This window comes from Ambystoma mexicanum, chromosome 1p, assembly GCF_040938575.1.
Source record: "Ambystoma mexicanum isolate Mex_15411 chromosome 1p, UKY_AmexF1_1, whole genome shotgun sequence".
NCBI lineage: Eukaryota > Metazoa > Chordata > Amphibia > Caudata > Ambystomatidae > Ambystoma > Ambystoma mexicanum.
This window is the reverse complement of record NC_090921.1, coordinates 283,340,730-283,363,492: the sequence shown is the minus strand read 5'-3', so window position 1 is coordinate 283,363,492 and position 22,763 is coordinate 283,340,730. Positions and strand designations below refer to the sequence as shown.

Here is a 22,763-nt window from a genome sequence, read left to right as displayed (position 1 = left end):
GGCTCAGTGGGAATGGGGAAGGTCCGGGCCCGGGTTCCCTGAGGGAGGAATTACCGGGCCCTCCAAACTCGGAATGGCCCGGTAATTCCCCATTCAGGGGACCCGGACATGGTTTTGGAGGCCTCATGTCATCAAGGTTGGCCTCAGCAAAACTTCAACAGGAGGTCAGGATGTGAAAAATAGCAAGTGCCCCATGGAGACCAAACGGGAGGACAGTGAATCGACAGAGACCTTCAGGTGTAGAAAAGGCTGTGTTTTGCTTGTCATCTTCATCCAAGAGCATCTGCCAATACTCCTTTGTAAGATCCAGGTTTGAAATGAATTCCGCTAGGGTTTCTACCACTTTGTCTTTTCGGGCAATGGGCCATGCGTTGAACTTCGAGATCTCATTCAATCGTCAAAAGTCTATACAAAACCTCCAGTTGTATACTCAATTGGAGAGTAGTATTCACTGTAGGATCTTTCTATTACGCCAGGGTCTATAATTGTCTTCAACTTCTCAACCATCTTCTTTCTGGCCTCTGGTGACCGGTATTATTTTAGTCTGAGTCTTCTGGGGTGGTGTATGGATCTTATGCACCACCCCTCATCCCAGCTCCAGGGAGAACACTTCCAATTATCTTCCGAGCAATTCTGCCAACTCCTTGTGGCTGGATATGGGGAGATAAGGTGGCAGTGTGACCCCATGAACATGACTTGGTAACTGTTTTCCAGATGTTTTTATAGGCTGCTATCAACACTGGGCTGTTTCTTATGTCAGTCTTTCAGCTAGAGCAGAGATGGTTTTCTCCGGTCAGCAAGCTGGACTTTATAGGTGAGGTCGGACACCATCTTGGTGATACAAATGGCCTGTGCCAGCTCGCCAATTGTTTTGAGTGGTGGGCAGCACGACCATGAGTTTTTACCCCCCTACTTGAAAGGTTCACAACTTTGTTTTTGATTGTAGGCTTTCTCTTGGTGGCCCTGTGCTTCTTGAAGAAAATCTTTGACCACACTATGTACTTTTTCACTTATATTCCTTGATGTTCTGTAACATGGGGTGGTCACTGGTCTGTTATGATATGATAGTTTATTTATATAGCGCCTATACACAGGGTTTCAAAGTGCTTCAAGGCAAGGGAGGGAACAAAGGAAAATAAAATTACAATCTTACAGACCATGAACAGTAAGAATGCGAAATTAACTATCGTACTCGGCCTGATGACATTTCCGATAGTGCAAGAGCTAAGACATAGATCAGGAAGCGAGGGGGCGAGTGGGAAGGAAATGGAGACAGACAGGCGACTACCGTACTAGGCCTGATGACATTTCAGATAGTGCTGGAGGAGCGAGGGAAGGGAAACGAGTAAGGAGAGGGTAGAGGAGACAGACGAGGTTGCTATCATATTAGGTCCAGGGACAATTCTGATAGAGTAAGTGCATAGAAGAAAGCAAGGGGAGGAGATAGGAAAAGGGAGAGGTGGAGAGGACAGAGAGTAAGTAGTCAAAAAGAGTGCAGAAGCAAGAGGAGAGAGCGAATACAATTACAGAGTCAGTAGTAACACATAATGTTGCAAGCCAGGATACAAGATGAAGATTGAACCAGCATGATTCAGGGCCACCATGAGTACAAGATGCAAAGGAAGTACAGCATGAGAGTTGAGAAAGAGTAATGCACCATGAATCAATGAAGTCCATAAAAGTCAAATTCAGCATTGGCCACAAGACGGTGATGGTGTATCAGGACAGACTCCTGCAGAAGAAGGCTGAACGAGGGGTTGGGGAGCAGGGTAGAAGAATCGAGCAAAACAGGCAAGACCTGTGTGCGAGAAGGGGGGCACAAGGGATCATCACAGGGGGGACCAGAGGGAGTGGAGATGGCCTGTGGGGACAGAGGGAATAAACACATCTTGGTGCATGCTTACCTGCTGTCTGAGCAGGGGGGTCAGGCCCTGGGTCATCCTGGTCCGAACAGGAAATTACCTTTTCTTCATCTGCCCTTCGCTTCAGATGCCCGGGCGAGAGACGCCCTTGATCTAAGAGTTAAGAGCTGGAAGGAAGAGGCAGGGCTAAGAAGGTGGGTGGTGCTTAGGCCAGATGACCTAGATCCACTTGCACCTGCTCCCCATCAGCAAAGGAAAAGAGGCTGGAGGGCTCCTTAAGTAGGGAAAAGAGCGGCAACCAGGAAGGCACCAGGTTGGCGGGGCTTGCTAAGTGGGGAAAGTGACCTAGATCCACTTACACCTGTTCCCATCTGCAAAGGAAAAGAGGCTGGAGGGCTCCTTAAGTAGGTAAAATAGCGGCAACCAGGAAGGCATTGAAATAGCGGCAACCAGGAAGGCACCAGGTGGGCGAGGCTTGTTAAGTGGGGAAAAGAGTGGCAACCTGGAAGGTGCCAGGTGGGCAGGGCTTAGGCCAGGTGACCTAGATCTAATTGCACCTGCTCCCCATCTGCAAAGGAAAAGAGGCAAGAGGGCTCGTTATGTAGGGAAAAGAGCGGCAACCAGGAAGGTACCAGGTGGGTGGGGCTTGCTAAGTAGGGAAAAGTGCGGCAACCTGAAGGTGCCAGGTGGGCGGGCTTAGGCCAGGTGACCTAGATCCACTTGCACCTGCTCCCCATCTGCAAAGACTCCCAGGCCCATCACACTCTCATAATGTCCAGCACATCTCATGGGCTTCGCCATAAACTGCATCAAAGGGGAGCATCTGGTAGATGATTGGAGCGTCTTTCTCACAGCACAAGCATGGAATTGGATCATCACCGTTCTTACTATCTTTGGCTACCAACAGTCTTAGCATGTGCTTGAATCTGGTTAAACATCTCCACTAGCCCATTGGTCTGAAGGTGATACACCAATGTTCCCAGGGTCTCATTCTTTGAGGTTTTGCATCTCACCAATCGGCTTGGACATGAAATTGCTACTTTCATCAGTGACTTTTTGTAGGGTAGCTGACTCGGATTAAGAATGGTATGAGCACTTTGACGACTGCCTTGGTGGTGTTACTCCTTAAGGGAAACGCCTCTAGATACCTGGTAGCGTAATCCAGTAACACAAGGATGTACTCGTTGCATGCCTTTGAGGGCTCCAATGGCCACAAGATGTCCATGCCCATCCTTTACGCTGGGATTTTGATAATGGGCAAATGCATGGGAGGAGGTCCTGGGTACATCTTCCGGCAACGTTTTCCGGCATGTTGCACATCATGTTATTTTCATTTTTTAACCTGGGCGTACCCTCTGGACCAGTAGAATTGTAGGTTTTCTGCACCTTCTCTGGGTCCAGCTTCCCACCCTTCGAGTTGCATTGGGCTATCTCCATCATTGCCTTCCAGAATTGCTACGGGACCATGAGTAGATAATGGTTGGTATCGTCCCCCCTTTGGTTTACGTTCACTCTGTACTAGATTCATTGCCTGTCAATGACATGGGAGAGGGGCGGTTCTTCAGAGTTCGAGACCCGCTCTGGAATCTAGGCTCTTAGGCTTTCTCCAGAAGAGGAACCATTATCTGTGTTTAAGCAAACTCTCTGTAGGGGACCTAGAGCTCCTAGGGAGTCATGAGTATTCTCTTTGTTCCTCTGCTGTTTCTCCAAACACAGCATTGTCTCTTTCTTTCTTCAGGATCTTCCACTTCTTCATTCTCTGGCACGCAGATCTTCTGGCACACCAATTTAGCCATGGGTTGGCCGGGTTTTAAGGCATAGGCCAGATTCCCCAGGTAAAAGAGGACTGTCTTCACTTCTCCTTAGCAGTCTCCATCGATAACTCCAGTTCCCACATTCAAGGAAGGTTTATGGGCTAATCCTGATTGTGTCGCTATCTGCTCATCTGTCCCTTGAGGTACTTCCAAGCCTATCTTAGCTAGGGCCTTGCACCAGGGTGGATCTATGCCCTGCTTTTCCCCATACAGGTCACATCCTGCAGCCCTGAATGTTGGTCTGGTAGGGATTTTGGACATCTTGTTAAGTCACACTATTATCAACATCTCCTGACTGGATGACCTCTATCGAGGTCTGGATGATCCCAAGATGATACCATGTATCACAGATGGCCTCAGGAAAACAGCAACTCTCAAAGACAGTTCAAGGATTTTTATTGAAATAATTGAGAATGGGCTCAATAACTGCCATCCCACTCTTGTCACCCCTGGCCGGGTCCATCCCTAGCCCAAGCCTCTGTCAACCCCAGGATTACCACTAGAGATTGGTAACCCCTACTGTGCAACAACTGAATGACTGATCACGATGGCCTAATGGTAAACTCCCTTTCTTGCTCCCTCTCGGAATAATCTAGGTGAATCCTGATCGAGGTTCCACAGTAAGAATATTATGAAGAAGGAAAGGTGCCTTTCAAACACCTAGGTCTCACTTGGTCCTTCCTCTCCCTTCCTTCTAATCTCCATTCTGTTCCTCCCACTCTCCATCATGACTTCTCTGTCCATCCAATGTTCTTGCTTATTCCTATGTATTTTGTTGGCCGAAAACCAACCACATCATGTGTTCAGCATTGTTAGTACAGACTCATGAGCATGACCAGACCGCGTCCATTTTGTTGGGAATAGAATTCGCCATTTTGACTAATTTTTGCTTCTTGCTTTCTGTTCAAACTGCTTTGCTGTAAGCGTATTCTATTCCGTTATTGCTCATGCATAGAGAAAGGCCACAAGTTAGATGTTGAAACGCAGCTCAGGCATCCCAGACAGCAATGCCCGGTCTCCTCCCTCACAAGTCCTTGGAAGTAAGCAACAAGGCATTTAATCATTGCGCAGGTGCCAGCTAGTCTTGCTGATGCGGTAGAAACAAACAATTAATGGATTGAATCATGCTCTCTTTTACGCCCCCCCCCCACCTTCACTGAGCCCTTGTAGAGCGAGTTGACCTCTAGTACACAAATAGAAACTAGAAGATAGTGAGGCCTGGAATATGTCTCTCCCCTGCACGCAGATTGCTTGTAAGAACAAGAGCATTATGTTACCTAAAATAAAGAATGGTGTCTGCAAGTCCGCAGATTGCAAACTGTTGCTGAATAAATGCCTGAAGGTGTCATGTTCGTCATAATTGTCAATCATCAAAACCATTTCAAAGGAAATACATTATGGGCGGAATTGAATATGTCACTACTGATAATAAGATGTTTGTTTTGTATATATGTAACTGTTGTAGAATGCTCGCTCTCTTGCATCCCACGGGGTCTGGAGACACACGTTGCGGGACGCGAGACCCAGTCGGCCGACTGAGACTGTTTGCTTTGCAATAAACCGTAGATTTTGGGAATTGAACCTCGTGTCTGGCGTATCAGTTTGTGTGTGGTGATTGTGCCTTGTTTCCATACGCTAGGATCCCCTAGGGGCCCCATCACTCTATGTAATTGTCTCACTTGCTTTGTTCCACCAACCAATACCTCACATTGCATAAGCTTTCAGCACTCCTCCACGCTCCTCTGCACCGTCCTTCCTCCGCTTGGTCTTTTGGTAGTCCTTCTCCACCCTTGACCTCGGCCGAGCAACGCCCTCCTTTCAATTTCCTGTGCCCCTCTTTTACCTCCTTTTCGCCTCCATTGGTTCTTTCCCTGATCAGGTTCCCCGGACCAACTGCTTGCTTTCTTCTCCCAAGTGGTTGGGTTACAGGTAAGTAAATGCATATAAGGGGCTTTAAGCCCGCCCTCTTTTCGTACATGGGTCCGGGCGCTTTTGGGATTGTTTCCTGCTTGCAATACAATAGCACAGTTCGTATTCATGACGAAGGGAGCGTCTGAAGTGGCCGTTTCATATGGGACTGCTCCTCTTTGCTGCTGAAGGTAGGATAATGGTGTAGTTCGTATTGCGCAGACCGCCTGATGTTCCAGCTATGGTGCGCACTGCTCCGCAGCGCTGCTTGAAGGTAAGATAAATGTCAGATTGCGTCGAATAGTGCTGGGGTTGCCGAATCAATGTGTGGATTACACCACAGTTCCTCAGCGCCTTTCTCCAGTTTGGGTAGCTTGTTCTCTCCTCCATCGCCATGCCTTCTGGGTGATTAAGTCCTACGGGAGAAACAGAAAGAAACTGCCCAGCAATGTGCAATACGAGCAAGGAGCAAGAAAAGGTGGTACTCAGTTTTTTTCCGTCCACGCACAGGTAGAAGGAAGAGAGACTGAGGCCCTCCACACTCCTAAACCCTTCCCTTGGGGTAGGACCTGTTACAGCAGACATTGATTGAAAAGATGGCCAGCTAATGGCAGAAAAAGGTTTCAGTAGAGAGGTGAAATAAACGGTTTTCTGTAAGCAAACCTTCAATCCTGAAGCAAGATATGGAGTAAGATGTGTAAACTCACACTTGGGGATCCTCTGATAAGAGCAGAAACGAAGTTTGAGTGGTCTTTGTGTGATTGCATGTGCTTATTTTGGTGGAAGTAGTGCCACCTATTTGATCTTTCTCCTTTTTTTGTGGAGTTGATTAAACATCTCACACATTCATGTGTTTCATTCTAATGAAGCTTCCCTTGATGGGGAACTCTGTTACATGTGTATACTGCACTGCACTGGACATATATTTCACCATTTTCTATTTCTTTGATTACAGAAACGCTACGTGGCTACTTTTCCCAGTTTGGAGAAGTTGTAGATTGTGTAATTATGAAAGATAAAACCACAAACCAATCTCGAGGATTTGGCTTTGTAAAATTCAAAGATCCAAATTGTGTTGGAACAGTTCTGGCCAGCAGACCTCATACACTGGATGGTCGAAATGTAAGTATTTTGTACTTATATGCATCCAAATTTGACTAGATATGAGGGGATGACATGAGGGGATGACATGCAACGTACACACATTTTGTGTTTTACCATCCTAGCTGTATAGCTAGATCTTATTGTCTTGAATTAATTTGTATGTGATTTACAGCGTTCCGGATCCTTGCTGCTACATAAGTAACTTCAGTACTTGGCTTGGTTTTACTTTGAACTCCGTTGTCAGCTGTTGCTGTAATCCAGTCAGGCCTATACATGAGTGCTATTGCCTTGAAGTGCATCTCTCTTTGTTAGTGTTTAGCTGCTGTTTTCGACAGGTTACTGGAAACTATTCGAATTCTGGAGATGGTTGAGTAATGCTGTTAGGATCCGGAGTAGTACATGTTATTATGTATTTTTCATTTGGGAGAATCTCTTACTGCCTTTAGCCCAGACAAGCTGCAGTATCATCAAGATTATATATTTCGCGCCCCACTGCTCGGGTGTACATGGCGTTTAACAGCTCGCCAGCCCGAGCTCGGGTTGCGGGCTGTTAAATGCCATGCCCGCGCCACCGGCGGGGCGTGATCGTTATTCGCACCCTGTGATTTCCCGGTGCAGATAATTAACCTTTTTTTTTTGGGATTCCGACGGGAGATGTGCTCAGCGCAAGCACATATTTTAGAGCCGAGGGTGAGCACATCACCCGTCGGAATGGGAAAAAAGTCCCAAAAAATCAGTGCCACCATATACATAGAAAAGGGAGTAGGTTCCTTATTGTATGACGGCCATTGAAAACCATTGTTTGGCTGCCATTTATTTTTCTTTTCACCACCAAGGGCGGTGAATGCAGAATTTCGCCCGGGAAAGACGGGTTCTGATTGGTCAGACCGCCTCTCCCGGGTGCGAATATGATTTTAGCATTGAGTGGCAGTTAAAGTATGAAGAAATGTGCTCTTCATAAAGTTTTCTTGCTTTTCGCATTTGTTGGAAGTACATGTCTTTATGGAGTCATGGTAAATACTGCGAGGTTGACTACCTGTTCACAGTACACCAGTACATAGTAGATCTACGGTGGACAGACATTATTTCGAATGAATTGTGCCCTCCCACTGATTCCTCATCTTTGGTAAATCCATATCCTGTTTTGGAGTCTCTATAAAAGAAAATATTTTAATAAATAATTTGATAGCAGAGGGCTCTGTGCGGCATCAAGTCTATGTCCCTCGACGGATTCCAGTCCTGCCTCAAGGTGATGTCGATGTTAGTATGAATAACACGCACAGGCGCCCGCTGCAGTCGATTACTACCTTAAAAGAGAGAAGGTTGAAACTCAGCCTAGGTCCTCCGAAAGAGGGAATCTTCCAAAGGCAGGAGCTCTACTGGGGATGAATCTCCAGAAAGGCCCAAGAAACGCTTCAAACATTGCAAGCGGTCGAGATCTAGGAGTGACTCTCAGCATGCTTTGTCTTCACAAAAGAAATTGAAGAAATGACACCATTGTTCCTCATCGTCAGACTCCTCACCCGGCAAGCATCCTATAAATGAGACCATCCAGCGACTGAATGGGAAAGGTTCCATCAGAAGATGATGGATATATTTTTGATGGCAGCCCCTCCTGGTCCCTCGAAAAAGCTGAAGAAGGCTAGCGATCCCACTGTGTCTTTCAAGACCAGAAGAGGATGGAAGTAAGGGTGATCGAAACGCCTGGGTCAGAAGCCCTTAGGGATGTTACCTCAAGTCTTTCCCAATCTAGACTATTGGCTGATCAGAGCCCATTCTCACGAATAGGCTCTGGAAAATCTCAACAGCACCCGCCACTCCCTCCAAAAACTAGGTTCCTCTCATCTTCAAGAAGTCCCAGGTGACAACTTCAGAAAAGCTGCAATTCATTGGAGCGACTTTGGACTCTTCATCGGGGAAATCGTTGCCTTGCGTGTTGAGGGCTCATATCTTGCGGATGGTTACGAGATTTTCAGAAAGCCCAACCTCTGCCAACATTCGACTTTCCGAGGTTGTTGGGCCTAATGGTATCCTGCACTTTCCTGTTGCCGAAACTCGCCTAAGGATGTGGGGTCCCTCCGATCCCAATGGTCACAATTTTTGTGCAGGATGATGGATCTTCTTGAGGTCCTGCGCAAGATCGCCCAGGATCTCCTGTGGTGGGCTTGCGAGGAGAATGTAGGGGAAACTTTTTGGCAACCTTGGCTGGAGATAAAAGTAGTCACAGATTCTTCCCTCATGGACTTGGTAGCTCACATGATGGATCTTACGGTCAGCGTTCTTTGGTCCCCATCAGAATCCAGACTACACATAAACCTTTTAGAGCTGAGGGTGATCAAACTGGCGCCGATGCCCTTTTGCCTACCATACATTGGATAAACGTCCTGATAATTACGGACAAAACCGTGGCCATCCATTACCTCAACCAGAGAGGTGGTGTAGGGTCACTACCACTGTGCACAGAGGTAATGGAGCTCTGTTTTTTTTAGCGCTACAAATCAGAAAATCTGTCGGCTGAAGAAGAGAATGCAACGGTGGACTCTCTGAGCATGCAGAGCATGGTCTCCCACGAAGGAGAGTTAGCTCAGGAAGTCCTTCTAGAGATGTTTACTCTTTGGGGAACGCTTCAAGTAGATTTGTTGGCATCCATTATCAGCAAGGTTTTACCTGTTCTGCTCCAGGGAATTTCCTCAGAGAGGAGCGCTGGGGTACGCGTTTGTGGTGACCTGGGAATTTCCACTCCCGTATGCGTTCCCATCAGTCCCCGTCATTCTCGCGTCATCAGGAGGTTCAGGAAGTTCTGGAAGTCCATGATCCTGATTGCTTCCGACTGCCCTGGAGGATGTGGTACCAAGACCTTCTAGACTCGTCCATCTGCCCTCCTGTCCGTCATCTCCAGAGACCGGTCCTACTCTCTCAAGAGGGAAGCCGTCTTCTTCACCCAGAAATGAGAACTCTGAACCTTTTACGCTTGGTTTGTGAGAGTTTAAGATAAAAAGATTGGGACCTCCCGGAAGACGTGATGGAAGTGTTGCTTTCGGCCAGAAGGCCAGCAGCAAAAGCACTATTCGAAGGGATTGTGTCCTCTGACGCATTCCTCATCTTAGATATCTCCTTCCAGCTCTGCTGGCCTTGGAAATTATTATTATTTTTTTTCTCTAGAGGGCGCTACGCGTCGACGTCCTCCGAGTCAATGTCCCTCGACAGCCGCCGTATCGACGTCGACGTCATCCTGCCTATAAAGGCCGCGTGCAGCGTCCGTTGCTCAGTTCTGTTTTTCCGCGCTTGCTCAGTGCCTCGGAATACCGTTGCTCAGTTCTTAGTCAGATTAATCCTATTTACCTCGAGTCATTCGATCCGTACTCAATGGCTTCCTCGTCGGAACCGACAACTCCTCGATCCGGCTTCAAGAAATGTCGAGATTGTGGGAAAAAGATGTCGTTGACTGACCCTCACAGAGTTTGTCTGTGGTGTTTGGGAGCTGAAGACCATTGTTCGGAATGCGAGGACTGTATGTCCATGACAGCTAAGGCCCTGAAGGAGCGTAGGGGGAAGCTGGCGAAAGGTAAGACTTTTAAAGCTTCTTCTTCGTCGACAAAGTCGAGACATTCGTCTCCTCATCACCATTCGCGCTCCAGGTCTCGGAGTGGGTCTCATCACTCCTCGAGATCGAAGCACTCGAAGAGGAGACGCCAAGATCCCCTTCTCCGTCTTCCTCTGTTTCGCCAAAAAGAATCCCTTGCCCCACGAAACATAGTTCCCGGGCTGAATGGGAGGAATTCCGCAAAAATATGATGAGCGTCTTCGAGAAAGCGGCCTCGACCCCCTCGAAGACTGCCGAGAGCGATGCTCTGGTCGAAAGAACCGAAGGTCAAAAACGCAGCGAGTCGCAGTACCCGGCGAAGGAAACCTCTCGAGCGCGTCTCGAACCCTCGAGTAGGACTACGACCTCCAAACCTTCCTCGAAGGTTCCGTCGACACCGTCGACGAGGGTTCCGTCGAGGTCGATGTATTAGACGCTGTTTTCGAAGGGACCTTCGACACACGGGTCTGTCGACTCGACGCCAGCTTCGACACCGGCGTCGACGCCAAGAAAAGTCACGGTTACGACACACCCAGTGACTATCCCCAGGTCCTCGACGTCGATGGCTTCAAGATTGTCGAGTAGAATTTCAATTCTGTCGAGGTCTTCGAGGCCTCCGCCTTTGTTTTCGACGCCACGCTTGAAGCCTTCGACGTCGGCGTCGACGACATCAACGTTTTCGAGGCCGATAATGACAAGTTCGGCACCCTCTGCCTTGGAAATGGGATTTACTCCCTTTATGAGTTCAGAACAATTGAGAACTATGTCCTCAATTTTGGAAGAGGGTGAATTGTCTGAACAGGAAGACACATTTGAGTTGCAGGGACCTGTAACCCCAATTAGAGAGGAATTTTCCTCTGAAGAGCGCAGGTTAAAGGATCTTCATGATCCCTTACATGAGGCAAGTGGGTTAGACACTTCCCCTGAGGTGGAGTTTGCTAAGCCAGACCCGGGGGAGCACGCTGAAACCCCCTATAGAGCCTTAATGGCCAGGATCACAGAGTTCATGGGGTGGTCTGCACCTTCACAATCTTTCCAACAAGATGACCTCACGGATATTCTTGACAAAGGCCCACAGGAGGATCCTGTGGTGCCTTTTCATAAAGCTCTTCAGAGAAAGATCATGACAAACTGGGAAACCCCAGATGTAGTACCAGCAGTAAATAAAAAACCGTCTACAAAGTACAGGGTATCTTCTACAGACCCAGAGTTTTTGTCTAAACACCCATCCCCAGAAAGTCTGGTGGTACAGGCAGCATCCTCTACCGATGTCAAGACGGCTTATCCTATCGTCCCACAGGACAGGGACGATACAAAATATGATGCTGTGGCAAAGAAAGTCTTTTCAGCATGTATCATGGCGTTAAAATCTGTTAATGCTACTTGCACCCTTGCTAGGTTCAGCCATACACTTTGGGAGTGTGCTTCTACAGCGGCTGACTGCATCCCGGAGGGAGAAGAAAGGGATGCGTTCCTGAATATTATACAGGACGGTAAAGACGCTATGTGCGAATCCCTCCAGACGGGCCTTGATTCGGCTGACAGTATCAGCAGAGCAATGGCGGCAAGTACATCAACCAGGAGATTCGCTTGGTTGAGAAAGTCTGGTTTTGCCCCAGATGTGCAAGCCAGGCTCTTGAACATGCCATTCGATGGCTCTTCTTTGTTCGGGAAAAAGGCGGATGACAGTTTAGAGAAACTGCAAACTTCAAAAGCAGCAGCAAAATCCCTAGGAGCTGCAATCCGTCAGACTCCTTTTCGTCCCACAGGAACCTCTGCGAGGGGCAAGTCCTTTCGCTTCTACTCCGCATTCAGAAGAGGTAGAGGACGACCGGCTCAAAGGGGACAAAGAAGAACTACCCGAGGTGGACGGGGTAGATATTCAAAAGCCGCAGCAACAGCAGGTACCTCTTTACCATCGGCATCTGCACCAGCCGCCCCAAAACCACTCTGAGGACTTCCCTCACAGGACACCTGTAGGAGGCAGGTTGACTCAACATCTGGCGGTATGGCAGGCTATCACGTCAGATGCTTTGGCATTGGAAACAGTTGCCCAAGGTTACTGCCTGCCTTTCCTACGTATACCTCAGAGTCATCCACCGGGGATCAGCTCTCAGAAAGCTCCAGATCCGCTCCTCTTGCAGGAAATTTGGGACCTGCTAGAGAAAGGTGCCATAGAACCGGTACCTGTAGCGGAGAGGAACAAGGGCTGGTACTCCCCTTACTTTCTCATTCCAAAGAAAGACGGAGGACTGAGACCCATCTTGGACTTGCGAGAATTGAACAAATTCCTCAGAAAAGACAAATTCAAGATGGTCACTCTTTCTCAGATCCTCAAGGCCCTTCAGTTCCAGGACTGGTTGGTATCTCTGGACCTTCAGGACGCTTATTTCCATGTGCCTATCCATCTCAAACACAGGAAATACCTGAGGTTCGCAATTGGCAACTCTCACTATCAATTTCGAGTGCTGCCATTTGGGCTGACCTCCGCCCCGAGGGTATTCACCAAGTTAATGTCGGTAGTGGCTGCAAGTCTAAGGAGGGAAGGGATTCACGTCTACCCCTACCTGGACGATTGGTTGATCAGGGCTGTTTCTCCGGAACAAGCTCAGATCCAGCTAAATCACGTGTGCCACTTCCTTCACAGACTGGGCTTCTCCCTCAATTTAAAGAAGTCACAAATGATACCATCGCAGAGACTCCAGTTCATAGGAGCGATCCTGGACACTTCCCTGGGAAAAGCCTTGCCACCAGAGGTGAGGGCTCAAGATATTCTACAGATGGTTACAAAGTTCCAACATGCCCAACGTCTCCCAGCGTTCGACTTTTTGAGGTTACTAGGCCTCATGGCATCCTGCATTTTCCTAGTGCCAGAGGCTCGCCTGAGAATGAGATCCCTCCAGTGGGCACTGAGGACTCAGTGGTCACAATTCTCAGGGAGAATGACAGATCTTCTTCAGGTTCCCGGCAGGGTGGCTCGAGACCTTCAGTGGTGGGCCTGTCAGGAGAACATTCTGAAAGGAGAACAGTTTTGGCAATCCTGGCCGGAGATAACAGTAGTCACGGATGCCTCACTCACGGGGTGGGGAGCCCACGCCAACAACTTGACCATCAGCGGTCATTGGTCTCCATCGGAGTCCAGACTACATATCAACCTGTTAGAGCTATCAGACTTGCGCTGAAGGCGTTCCTGCCAGCTGTACAAGGGAAGAACGTCCTGATAATGACGGACAACACGGTGGCCATGCATTACCTCAACAAAAGAGGAGGCGTAGGATCACTACCCCTGTGCAGAGAGGCGATGCAGCTCTGGTTTTGGGCAATCCAAGAAGGAATCTCTCTATCGGCAGTTCACCTAGCCGGAGAGAAGAACTTGACAGCGGATGCTCTGAGCGGGCAGAACACAGTCTCCCACGAGTGGGAGCTAGCTCAGGAAGGCCTTCAAGAGATCTTCGCCCTTTGGGGAACCCCTCAGGTAGATCTGTTCGCCACCAGTCTAAACAGGAAATGCGACCTGTTCTGCTCAAGGGAATTTCCCCCGAGAGGAGCTCTGGGAGACGCGTTCATAGTGGACTGGGAGTTTCCGCTTCTGTACGCGTTCCCACCGGTTCCTGTCATTCCTCAAATGATCAGGAGGTCGAGAAGATTCCGGAGAAACATGATCCTAATTGCCCCGGATTGGGTCAGGAGAACGTGGTACCCGGACCTTCTAGACTTGTCCATCTGCCCTCCAATTCGACTTCCACTCAGAGAGAACCTACTCTCACAGAAGGGAGGTCAGGTTCTTCATCCAGACATCAAAACCCTCAACCTTCACGCTTGGCTTCTGAAAGGCTGAGGTAGAAGGATTGGGACCTCCCTGATGATGTTATGGAGGTGTTGCTTTCGGCAAGGAGGCCAGCAACAAAGTCTTTATACCGCTGCCGTTGGAACAGATTTTGCAGCTGGTGTAGAGAACAGAATATCGACCCTTTTTCATGTGGTACACCAATGGTTTTGTCCTTCCTACTACATTTGGCAAATTCAGGCCTTCAAGTTGGCACCATTAAGGGCTATCTTGCAGCGCTATCCATCTTTAAGCGTACTGCGGAAGAACCATCCTATTTCAAATTACCCTTGGTAATGCAGTTTCTAAAGGGGTTAACCAATGATTATCCCCCAAGACCATTCCAAATTCCCCTATGGGATTTAAACTTAGTACTAACTTTCCTGATGGGTACACCTTTCGAACCTCTCCATTCTTGTTCGTTAAGATTCCTTACCCTTAAAACTGTTTTATTAATAGCACTTACATCTGCTAGAAGGGTGAGCGAATTACAAGCTCTTTCTTGTAAACCCCCTCACACAATATTTCACAAAGACAAAGTTGTCCTGCAAGTGAAGCCTAATTTCCTCCCAAATGTGGTTTCTGAATTCCATATCACTAAGAAGAGTACCCTACCATCTTTCTATCCTCCTCCTCACCCGGGGAAAGAGGAAGAGAGGTTACACATGCTAGACCCTAGGAGGGCTTTAGGTTTTTACATCAGTAGACTAGCCAGGATAAGACAGGCAGACCAGCTGTTTGTAGGTTACGCAGGTCACAAGCTGGGGTTACCAATAACTAAGCAGACCATTTCCAGATGGATCATTCTAGCCATTCTGGAATGTTATAAACTGGCAGGGAAAGAGCCCCCTCAAAACCTTAGGGCTCATTCGACCAGAGGTATTGCAGCTTCATCGGCCCTCGAAAGAGGCGTGCCGGTTAAAGACATATGTGCGGCCGCTACATGGTCATCTGTCCATACCTTTACACGTTTTTACAATTTGGATTCCTCCTCCAGTCAAGAGACTAGGTTTGGAAGGGCTGTACTGCATTCTATTCATCAATAGAAGAAAGCGTGAAGTCAGTACTCCCTCCTCCGATAATAGAATACTGCTATGGGAGCCTATCTAAGATGAGGAATACGTCGGAGGACACAATCCCTTCGAAGAACAAGTTACTTCTTACCTTGTAACGTTCTTTCGACGGGATGTTCCTCCGACGTATTCCTCATCGACCCTCCCATCCATCCCCACAGTTCTACTTCCCTTGTTGTTGCAGCTTACGCTCCTTCAGGGTGATTAGTTAGTCCAGAAAGTATTATTGTGGGCTACAAAACGGAACTGAGCAACGGACGCTGCGCGCGGCCTTTATAGGCAGGATGACGTTGACACGGCGGCTGTCGAGGGACATCGACTCGGAGGACGTCGACGCGCAGAGCCCTCTAGAGAAAAAAAAATAAATTCCGAGGCCAGCAGAGCTGGAAGGAGATATCTAAGATGAGGAATACGTCGGAGGAACATCCCGTCGAAAGAACGTTACAAGGTAAGAAGTAACTTGTTGTTCTGCTGCTGTTGCAACAAGTTTTCCAGCTGGTGTAGAGCTTAAGATATTGATCCTTTTTTCTTAAAACACACCTGCAGTACCTTCTTTTTTGCTGCACCCTGCCCATCAGGGTCTACAGGTGGCTGCTGGTGAGGGTTACCTGGCGGCGATGCCCATCTTTTTTGAATTTACATTTTTATTCAGTTTTGGGGATCACAGTTGACATATGAAATATTAGATCCGTTAACCGGATCGACATCTGCATAAAAAAATACAAAGGGAACAAACTATGCAAGTGCATCCTTTGGCCTACTGCCCAACCCCCCGACCCCCTGTCAGCTAACAAAAGAACGTCTCTCTCATGCTCACCCATGTTTCATTTCACCTCTGGGGAGATTCTTAGTTTCCTGAGCAGGTGTCAGCTCCAGTTTGTGTATGTTAGTCTCGAAGTTGGAAAAGTCAAGGCTTTGTGGCTCCCCTTCGCTGTCCTATAGGGCAGGTATCCCTAGGCCTATTGGAGATATTTTTCTCAGAAATCTAATCATTCCATTTCGACAGACCTAGCGGTTAAACGTCCCATCCGGTCCAGGTTCCGGGCCGTAGTGATCCATTTCTCAGGGACGGGGGGGGGGGGGGATGTGGGGATGAGGGGGGTGAGTAGCTCCACCAAACATGCCCTTCCAGCAAGGAGCAAGCTGTGAATCATTTTCTGTAACCTTCTGTATTCTCTTTCCTGCTCTTGCAGGCCAAACAGTATCAACATCAGTGTTTTCCCCCTTGTGATCCTGTCTTTAATCAAGACCTTGTAGGACTGGACCATCTTGCATCCCCACCACATATGCCAATAGTCGGCTCTCGATCCACAATCATGCCAACACATGGGGCTTGCACCTTGAAACATCTTGGAAAGCCTGAGGTTGTAGTGCCACCTGTGAAGGAGTTTGGTAGCATGCAGGTTGTACTGGCAGGAAATTGATGTCTGGGAGGCCCCCTGACACATCTTCAGCCATGTCCGAGAGGAAAGCTCCCTCCCCAGGTCTCCCTCCCACCACTGTCTCAGCTTGTCTGAGGATCCCCTTTTCATCTCCACTAGGGCCCTGTATATTGCACCAATGAATCCCTTGGAACCAGACCCGGTGTCTAAGATCTTCTCGAAGGATGTAAGTTCCCTCTGTAATTTCTCTTTCCAGGCCTCCCTCATCATCACCCCCTTCAACTGTAGGTATGATCAGACTGAGCGTAAGCTAAGCCCCAGAGCCACTTCTAACTCCTGTATTGTACTGAAGCTGCCATCTCTCCACAATTGTCCTGCCCTTTCCAGGCCTGCTTCATACCAATATTTGGAACCTCTTCGAAATTCGGGCTAGCGTCCCTGATCCCCGGGACCCAAACATGACCCAGCGGGGATGGCCAAGTTATAACACCAGCCAATCCAGCTCCCTGTCGCCAAATGTTACAAATGGTGCCCAAGATGGGATGCCCCCTTATCCTCCGCAATATCTTAGACCTGGGAACTCATAGCCATTCACCAACAGTCGCCGGCCAAAAGTGGTGGTTGTCAAGGCCCACCCATTGCAAATCTTCCCGCCGTTTAAGATGTGGGATAAGGACCTTAAACTGAGTGGCTTCATAATCCAGATGTATGTCTGGGACTCCAAACCCCTCTCCTCCCCTGCCAGATTAATCGTGAGAGGGTACCCCCAGTGGCTTAGGAGTCAGGGATCTGTATGAGTCGTATCTGGAATAGAGAATCTTGGGTAGAAAAAACAATTTTTTTTAAACTTGAGTTTTTATTGGCATTTTTAGATACAACAAACACAGTCAAGAAACCAACAAAAAGAAAGCCCCCTAAAACCCTCAACCCCTTAAAGTTATGCTCCATGTCCGAGGTGAACACATTTCCGTGAAATGCTATCTTGAAGATTCTGGCCCAGGAGTCCTCGGAAATCTCTTCCCCAGCTAGGTTGTCCCAAAACTTACGAAAGTTCCTTTTGCCTTGAAGGTCGTAGGTATTTAAGATTTTGTACATGTTGGACACCGCCCCCCTCCTTGAGGTCGCCAGATCGAGGAGTTTCTCGAAGGGGGTCAGCTGTCTCCTCAGGTTCGGGCCCAATGTCGGTTTGCAGAGGATGCCCTTCAGGCAGAGGTATTCGAAGATGGATAGAGGTATTCCGAGAGCGTCTTTCAGGTCCTCGTAGGTTAGGAATTCCCCTTCTCTGAACAGCTGCCCTGCCCATTCCAGTCGCTTGTCCGACCATTCCTGAGAGTGCCGGAACCTTCTGCCTCCAAATCTAAGGGGATGGCTCCAGAGAGAGGTCATCGGGGACGGCCAAGTGGTGAGGTGAGCAGTCCGGGGGCCCTCTCTCCAGATGTCCCAGAGGACTCCCAGGGTCGGGTCGGACCTTACGTGTTGCGTAATCGCCCGCGAGGGGCCCACAAGAGGTCTCGGACCTTCAGGGGATGGGTATCCATATCTTCCAAGTATGACCAATACGTCCCCATTCCCTCTTTCATATGCTCCAGTAGGACGCGTAGTTGGGAGGCACAAAAGTAGAGGAGAGCCCGAATCCCCCCTCCTCCCTAGGCAGAGTCAAGGTGGTCCTTCCTATCCTCGGGGTTTTCCCCTGCCACACAAAGTCTCGAACCCCCTTTTGTAGCTCTCTAAATGTCTGAGCTGTGATGTTGGTTGGGAGTGCTGTGAAAAGGTAGAGAAGCCGGGGTAGTATATTCATTTTTACTGCAGTCATTCGGCCATACCATGACAGGATCATCTTGTCCCATCTCCTCAGATCTGATTTGATCTCTGCCATCATGGGGTCATAGTTAGCGGCGCTCAATCAATATGTCTCTGGTGAGGAGTACCCCCAGATACCGTACAGCGGCCTTCTCCACTTTAATCCCGTGAAACCAGTCCAGGGGGTCAAGCCCCGGGTCTAATGTCCTCATAGGGAGCAAAACAGATTTTGTGGCGTTGATCTTCAGACCTGAGAAGCGACCGAACGTGGCCACCAGCGCCAGGAAGGGGGGAAGTGATGCTACAGGGTCCACCAGATAGGCCAGGATATCATCCACAAACAAGGAAAGTTTGAATTCAACATCACCCCTTCTGATCCCCCTGATGTCCGGGTGAGCTCTAATCGCTATTGCCAATGCCTCCATCGTGAGGGCGTATACCAGGGGGGAGAGAGGGCAACCCTGCCTTGTCCCCCGGGCCCTCGCCGTGGGGGCCCTGTAGAGGGCGGTCACCCAGCTCATGATGTGAGGCCCGAAGCCCATCCTCTGGAGGAGGAGACCCATGTATCGCCACTCGACCCTGTCGAAGGCCTTCTCCGAGTCTAGGGAGAGGACACATGCGTTTAACCCCGATGTTTGGGCAAAGTGGAGCAGGTCTATTGTTTTGCGTATATTGTCCGACCCTTGCCTTCCCGTAATAAAGCCCACTTGGTCACCATGGATTAGCTTTGGCATGATTCCCTCCATCCGCCTCCCCACCACCTTGGCCAGGACCTTGACGTCGATATTCAACAGAGATATGGGACGGTAAGAGGAGCATTCCACGGGGTCCCTCCCCTCCTTGGGCAGAACGGCTATTATGGCCTCCATCATGGACTCTGGGAGGATGCCAGCCTCCAGCACAGCGTTGAAGACTCTCGCCAAGAACGGGGCCAGGGCGGAGCGGAATCTTTTATAGAAGTAGACGGAGAAGCTGTCATCTCCTGGGGAGGTTCCCACCCTCATCCCGCCTATCGCCCTGTCAATCTCATTCTCGGTCACCGGACCCTCCAACCCTTCAGCCATCTCACATGAAAGGGATGGGATCTGTATGGAGTTCAGGAAATCCTCTATCTGGGTGGCATCCCCGTCATACTCCGAGGAGTAGAGGGTTTTATAGTATTGGCGAAAGGCCTCTCCAATATGGGAGGAGTCGCGGCCGAGATGCCCCTGGGTATCCCTCACCTCCTTCACCCTTCTGCTTCTCTGGACCTCCCTTAGCTTCCAGTCTAGGATCTTATCCGCCTTGTCCCCCTTATCATAGTATTTTTGTTTTACCATTAGGAGGCTCCTCTCAGTTTTATGTAGGAGCAGATCTTTCAGTTGGAGCCTGTAGTCCTCCAGTGCAGCCACACGGTCATGCTCTAAAGCCTGGTCCGGGGATCCCCCCGGCTGGAGACAGGCTATTTTACCCCGCATGGCTTTCTCCTGGGCCTCCCTCTCCCCCTTTCTCATGGAGCCCATTTTTATGAGGACTCCTCGTAGGGTTGCCTTAAAGGCGTCCCAAAGTGTATGCATGGCCACCTCTCCATTATCATTAAACTCAAAGAACTCTGCTATGGAGTCCAGGATCTCCTGGGCGAGTGCCTCATCTCTCAATAGGGCATCATTGCATTTCCAGCACCCCCTACGTTCTTCACACAAACCCATCGATAAGGTGACTCGGACCATGTCGTGGTCTGACCAGGAGACTGGGTCTATCCTATAGCCCGCTACATATGGGGTGAGGACCTCGTCCACCAAAATGTGGTCTTTTCTCGAAAACGAGTTGTGAATAACTGAATAGTAGGTAAAGGAGGGGGGGGTCCCTGATCTGGGGTTTGGGATCGTATCCGACAGTCCCAGGTCCCCATTAACCCTCTGAAAGTTCTGCGCCATGGCTTCATCCGCGGGTCTGAGGTTCTGGGGGCCAACCCGTCTTCTGTCTATAGTTGGATCTAGGACCATGTTCAAATCCCCCCACCACCAGTGGGCCCTGCACGAACAACCTCAGCTTGTCCCCTACCTCCTCCCAGAATTGGGCCTGACCTTCGTTAGGACTATACACTACTGCTAGAGTCAAGGGGGAGCCCTGCAGGGAACCCCGCACCATCAGGTACCGACCCTCGGGGTCCCTCTGGATGGCCTCCTTCTCGAAGTCCATGTCCCTTGCCACCAATATGGCCACCCCTATTTTTCTGGCCTTGTGGGAGGCGTGAAAGACCTCCCCAATTCCTCCCCCTCGCATTCTAGGCTCTTTCCCCTTTGCCCCAATGTGTCTCCTGCAGAAAGAGCAGGTCCAGTTTCGCCCTCCTAAACTCCCTATGAACCAGGGACCTCTTCGTGGGGGTGTTCAGCCCCCGCACGTTAAGGGTACCCACACCCAGGGCTGGACGGGCATCAGCCATGATCTATGTTTTCCTCACTCTTAGCCAATGATATCGCATCATCACTCCCTCCTTGCTCCCCTTGTTTCCCCTTTTGGACACTTTTGGAACGTTCGCCCCAACTGCCCCCCAAACCCTTCCCCCAACAAACAAACCCCAACTAGTTCGTACTCCCCCCTCCTCCCACCCCGGCATCCAGCCAGTTAGTTCCGCCATTGCTGGCATTTGGCCAGACCACCAGCCTACCCTCCTCGGCTAGGCAATCAGTACAGTGCTCGTGTCTATGAGCCCCATCCCCCCCACTGCTTCGTCCCTTCAGTTGACCCTGTTATACTTGCTGTTCAAGGGGACTCTGTATTCTGAGACACTTCAGGAACTTCCTTTTTCCGACCCGCTACGGGTCGGGACATCACCACCGTCAGCCCTCCGAGTCGACGTGTTTGCTTCCCAATGCGGGCGGCGGGGTGTTCAATTTTTTGAATTTTCTCGAACTGGTTTTCTTTCTCTGGTTTTCTTTCTTCTGGCCCCCGGCTGGCTAGGGTCGCCCCTTCCAAGGGCCTCTGGACCCACCGGGCCCCTTCGGGGGGTGGATTCTGCCACGTAATCCCGGATGGCTCCCCTTATGTCGTTTTCTGTAATCGGCGTTGTCCGTTGGCCCATGTATTCAAAGGCCAGGGAGAAGGGGTACCCCCACCTGTTTCGCACCCCCTTTCCCTTTAGTAACTGTGTTAGGGGACGGCACATCCTGCACTTGGCCAGGGTGTATGCGGAAAGGTCCTGATAAATGGTGATCTGAGCGCTATTATAGGTCACCACCCCTGCCTTCCTTGCTTCCTCGAGCACCTTAGTCTTTTCCGCGTAGTAGTGGAACCGGCCCAGGACAGACCGGGGGCCCCCTGCCCTGTCCCCTGCACTATGCACTCGGTCGAACGTGAGCTCTGTGGTCATCTCCTCTGAAAACAAGAGTGTGATAATGTCCCTCACCACTCGGATCAAGTCTCTCTCCGTCTCGCCCTCTGTTTCAGGGATCCCAAAAAATCTAAGGTTATTTCTCCTTTCCCTATTTTCATAGTCATCCATCTGTCTAGCCCTTTCCTCGTCCCTCTTCTCCAGGGCTGCGAGCCTCACCTCAGTTTGCACCTCCTGGGCTGCCGTTGATGACTGGTTGGTTTCCACTTGCAGGAGTCTGTCCTCGACCTTGTCCACCCTTTGGTCGATCTTTTCGAATTTCTGAGCGATATCCGACCGCATGGGGCTGATTTCCTGTAGGATAGAGGCGAAGCCCCTCTCCATCGCTGTCGTGGACTGCATTGAGGCCTCCGGCTGTGCCATGATCCCAGCGTCAGTGGGGCCGCTGACCGCACTTTGCGTTCCCTTAAAGTGATATGCCTGCAGTGCCACTTGCGAGCTCCTGTGGCCTTCCAGTATGCCCACTGCGGGGACTGCTGCTGTCCGGTGGCTTTAGGGAGTCTCCTCGAGGACCCGGGGGAAACCCGCGGGAGGCCGGAGTCTTTCCGTGGGGGGGGGGGAGGCAACTCCCAGGCAGGCACACGCCCCACCAGCGACGGATGGGGGCCTCACACCTGGGTGCCTTCGAGATGTTGGCATTCCTCTTCAGCGGGGGGGGTGGCCGTCCGCGCCCTCCCACTGTCGCCGTCTGAGGTCGCGTTCCCCTTCCAGGGGGGTGTTAGGTGGGCACACGCCATGGGAATGGGCCCAGGGGCCTCCACCTGTGGAAGTCCGATGCGGGCGAGCTAGGCCCCTCTGCGTGTCCTCAAAGCTGGTGCAGGCTGCAGCGGTTCTGGGACCCCTCGAGAGAGGGGGGGTTGCGATTCCGCTCCGGCGGTTATTGTGATAGTTTTTTTTTTGGGGGGGGGGATTGTTGGGGGGGGACGTGGTGTCGTGTAGCCCCCCCACACGCCCTGACCCCGCTCTCCCGCTCCGAGGGGGGGCCGGGGCCCGGAACCTCCCAAATCAGGCCCCGTTTGCCATGGCCGAGATGGGGGC

At 50.2% G+C, this 22,763-nt stretch overlaps 1 protein-coding gene across 6 annotated transcripts in view; it reads left to right on the top strand.

Annotated features, from left to right (window-relative positions):
* The window catches only part of DAZAP1 (DAZ associated protein 1), a 1,852,448-nt gene that overhangs the window by 427,404 nt on the left and 1,402,281 nt on the right, over positions 1–22,763 (top strand). For all 6 annotated transcript variants that reach the window (XM_069646753.1, XM_069646749.1, XM_069646751.1 and 3 more), the window contains exon 3: positions 6,540–6,706. In XM_069646753.1, coding sequence (XP_069502854.1) covers positions 6,540–6,706 — 167 coding nt within the window. The remainder of the gene's footprint in view (positions 1–6,539; positions 6,707–22,763) is intronic.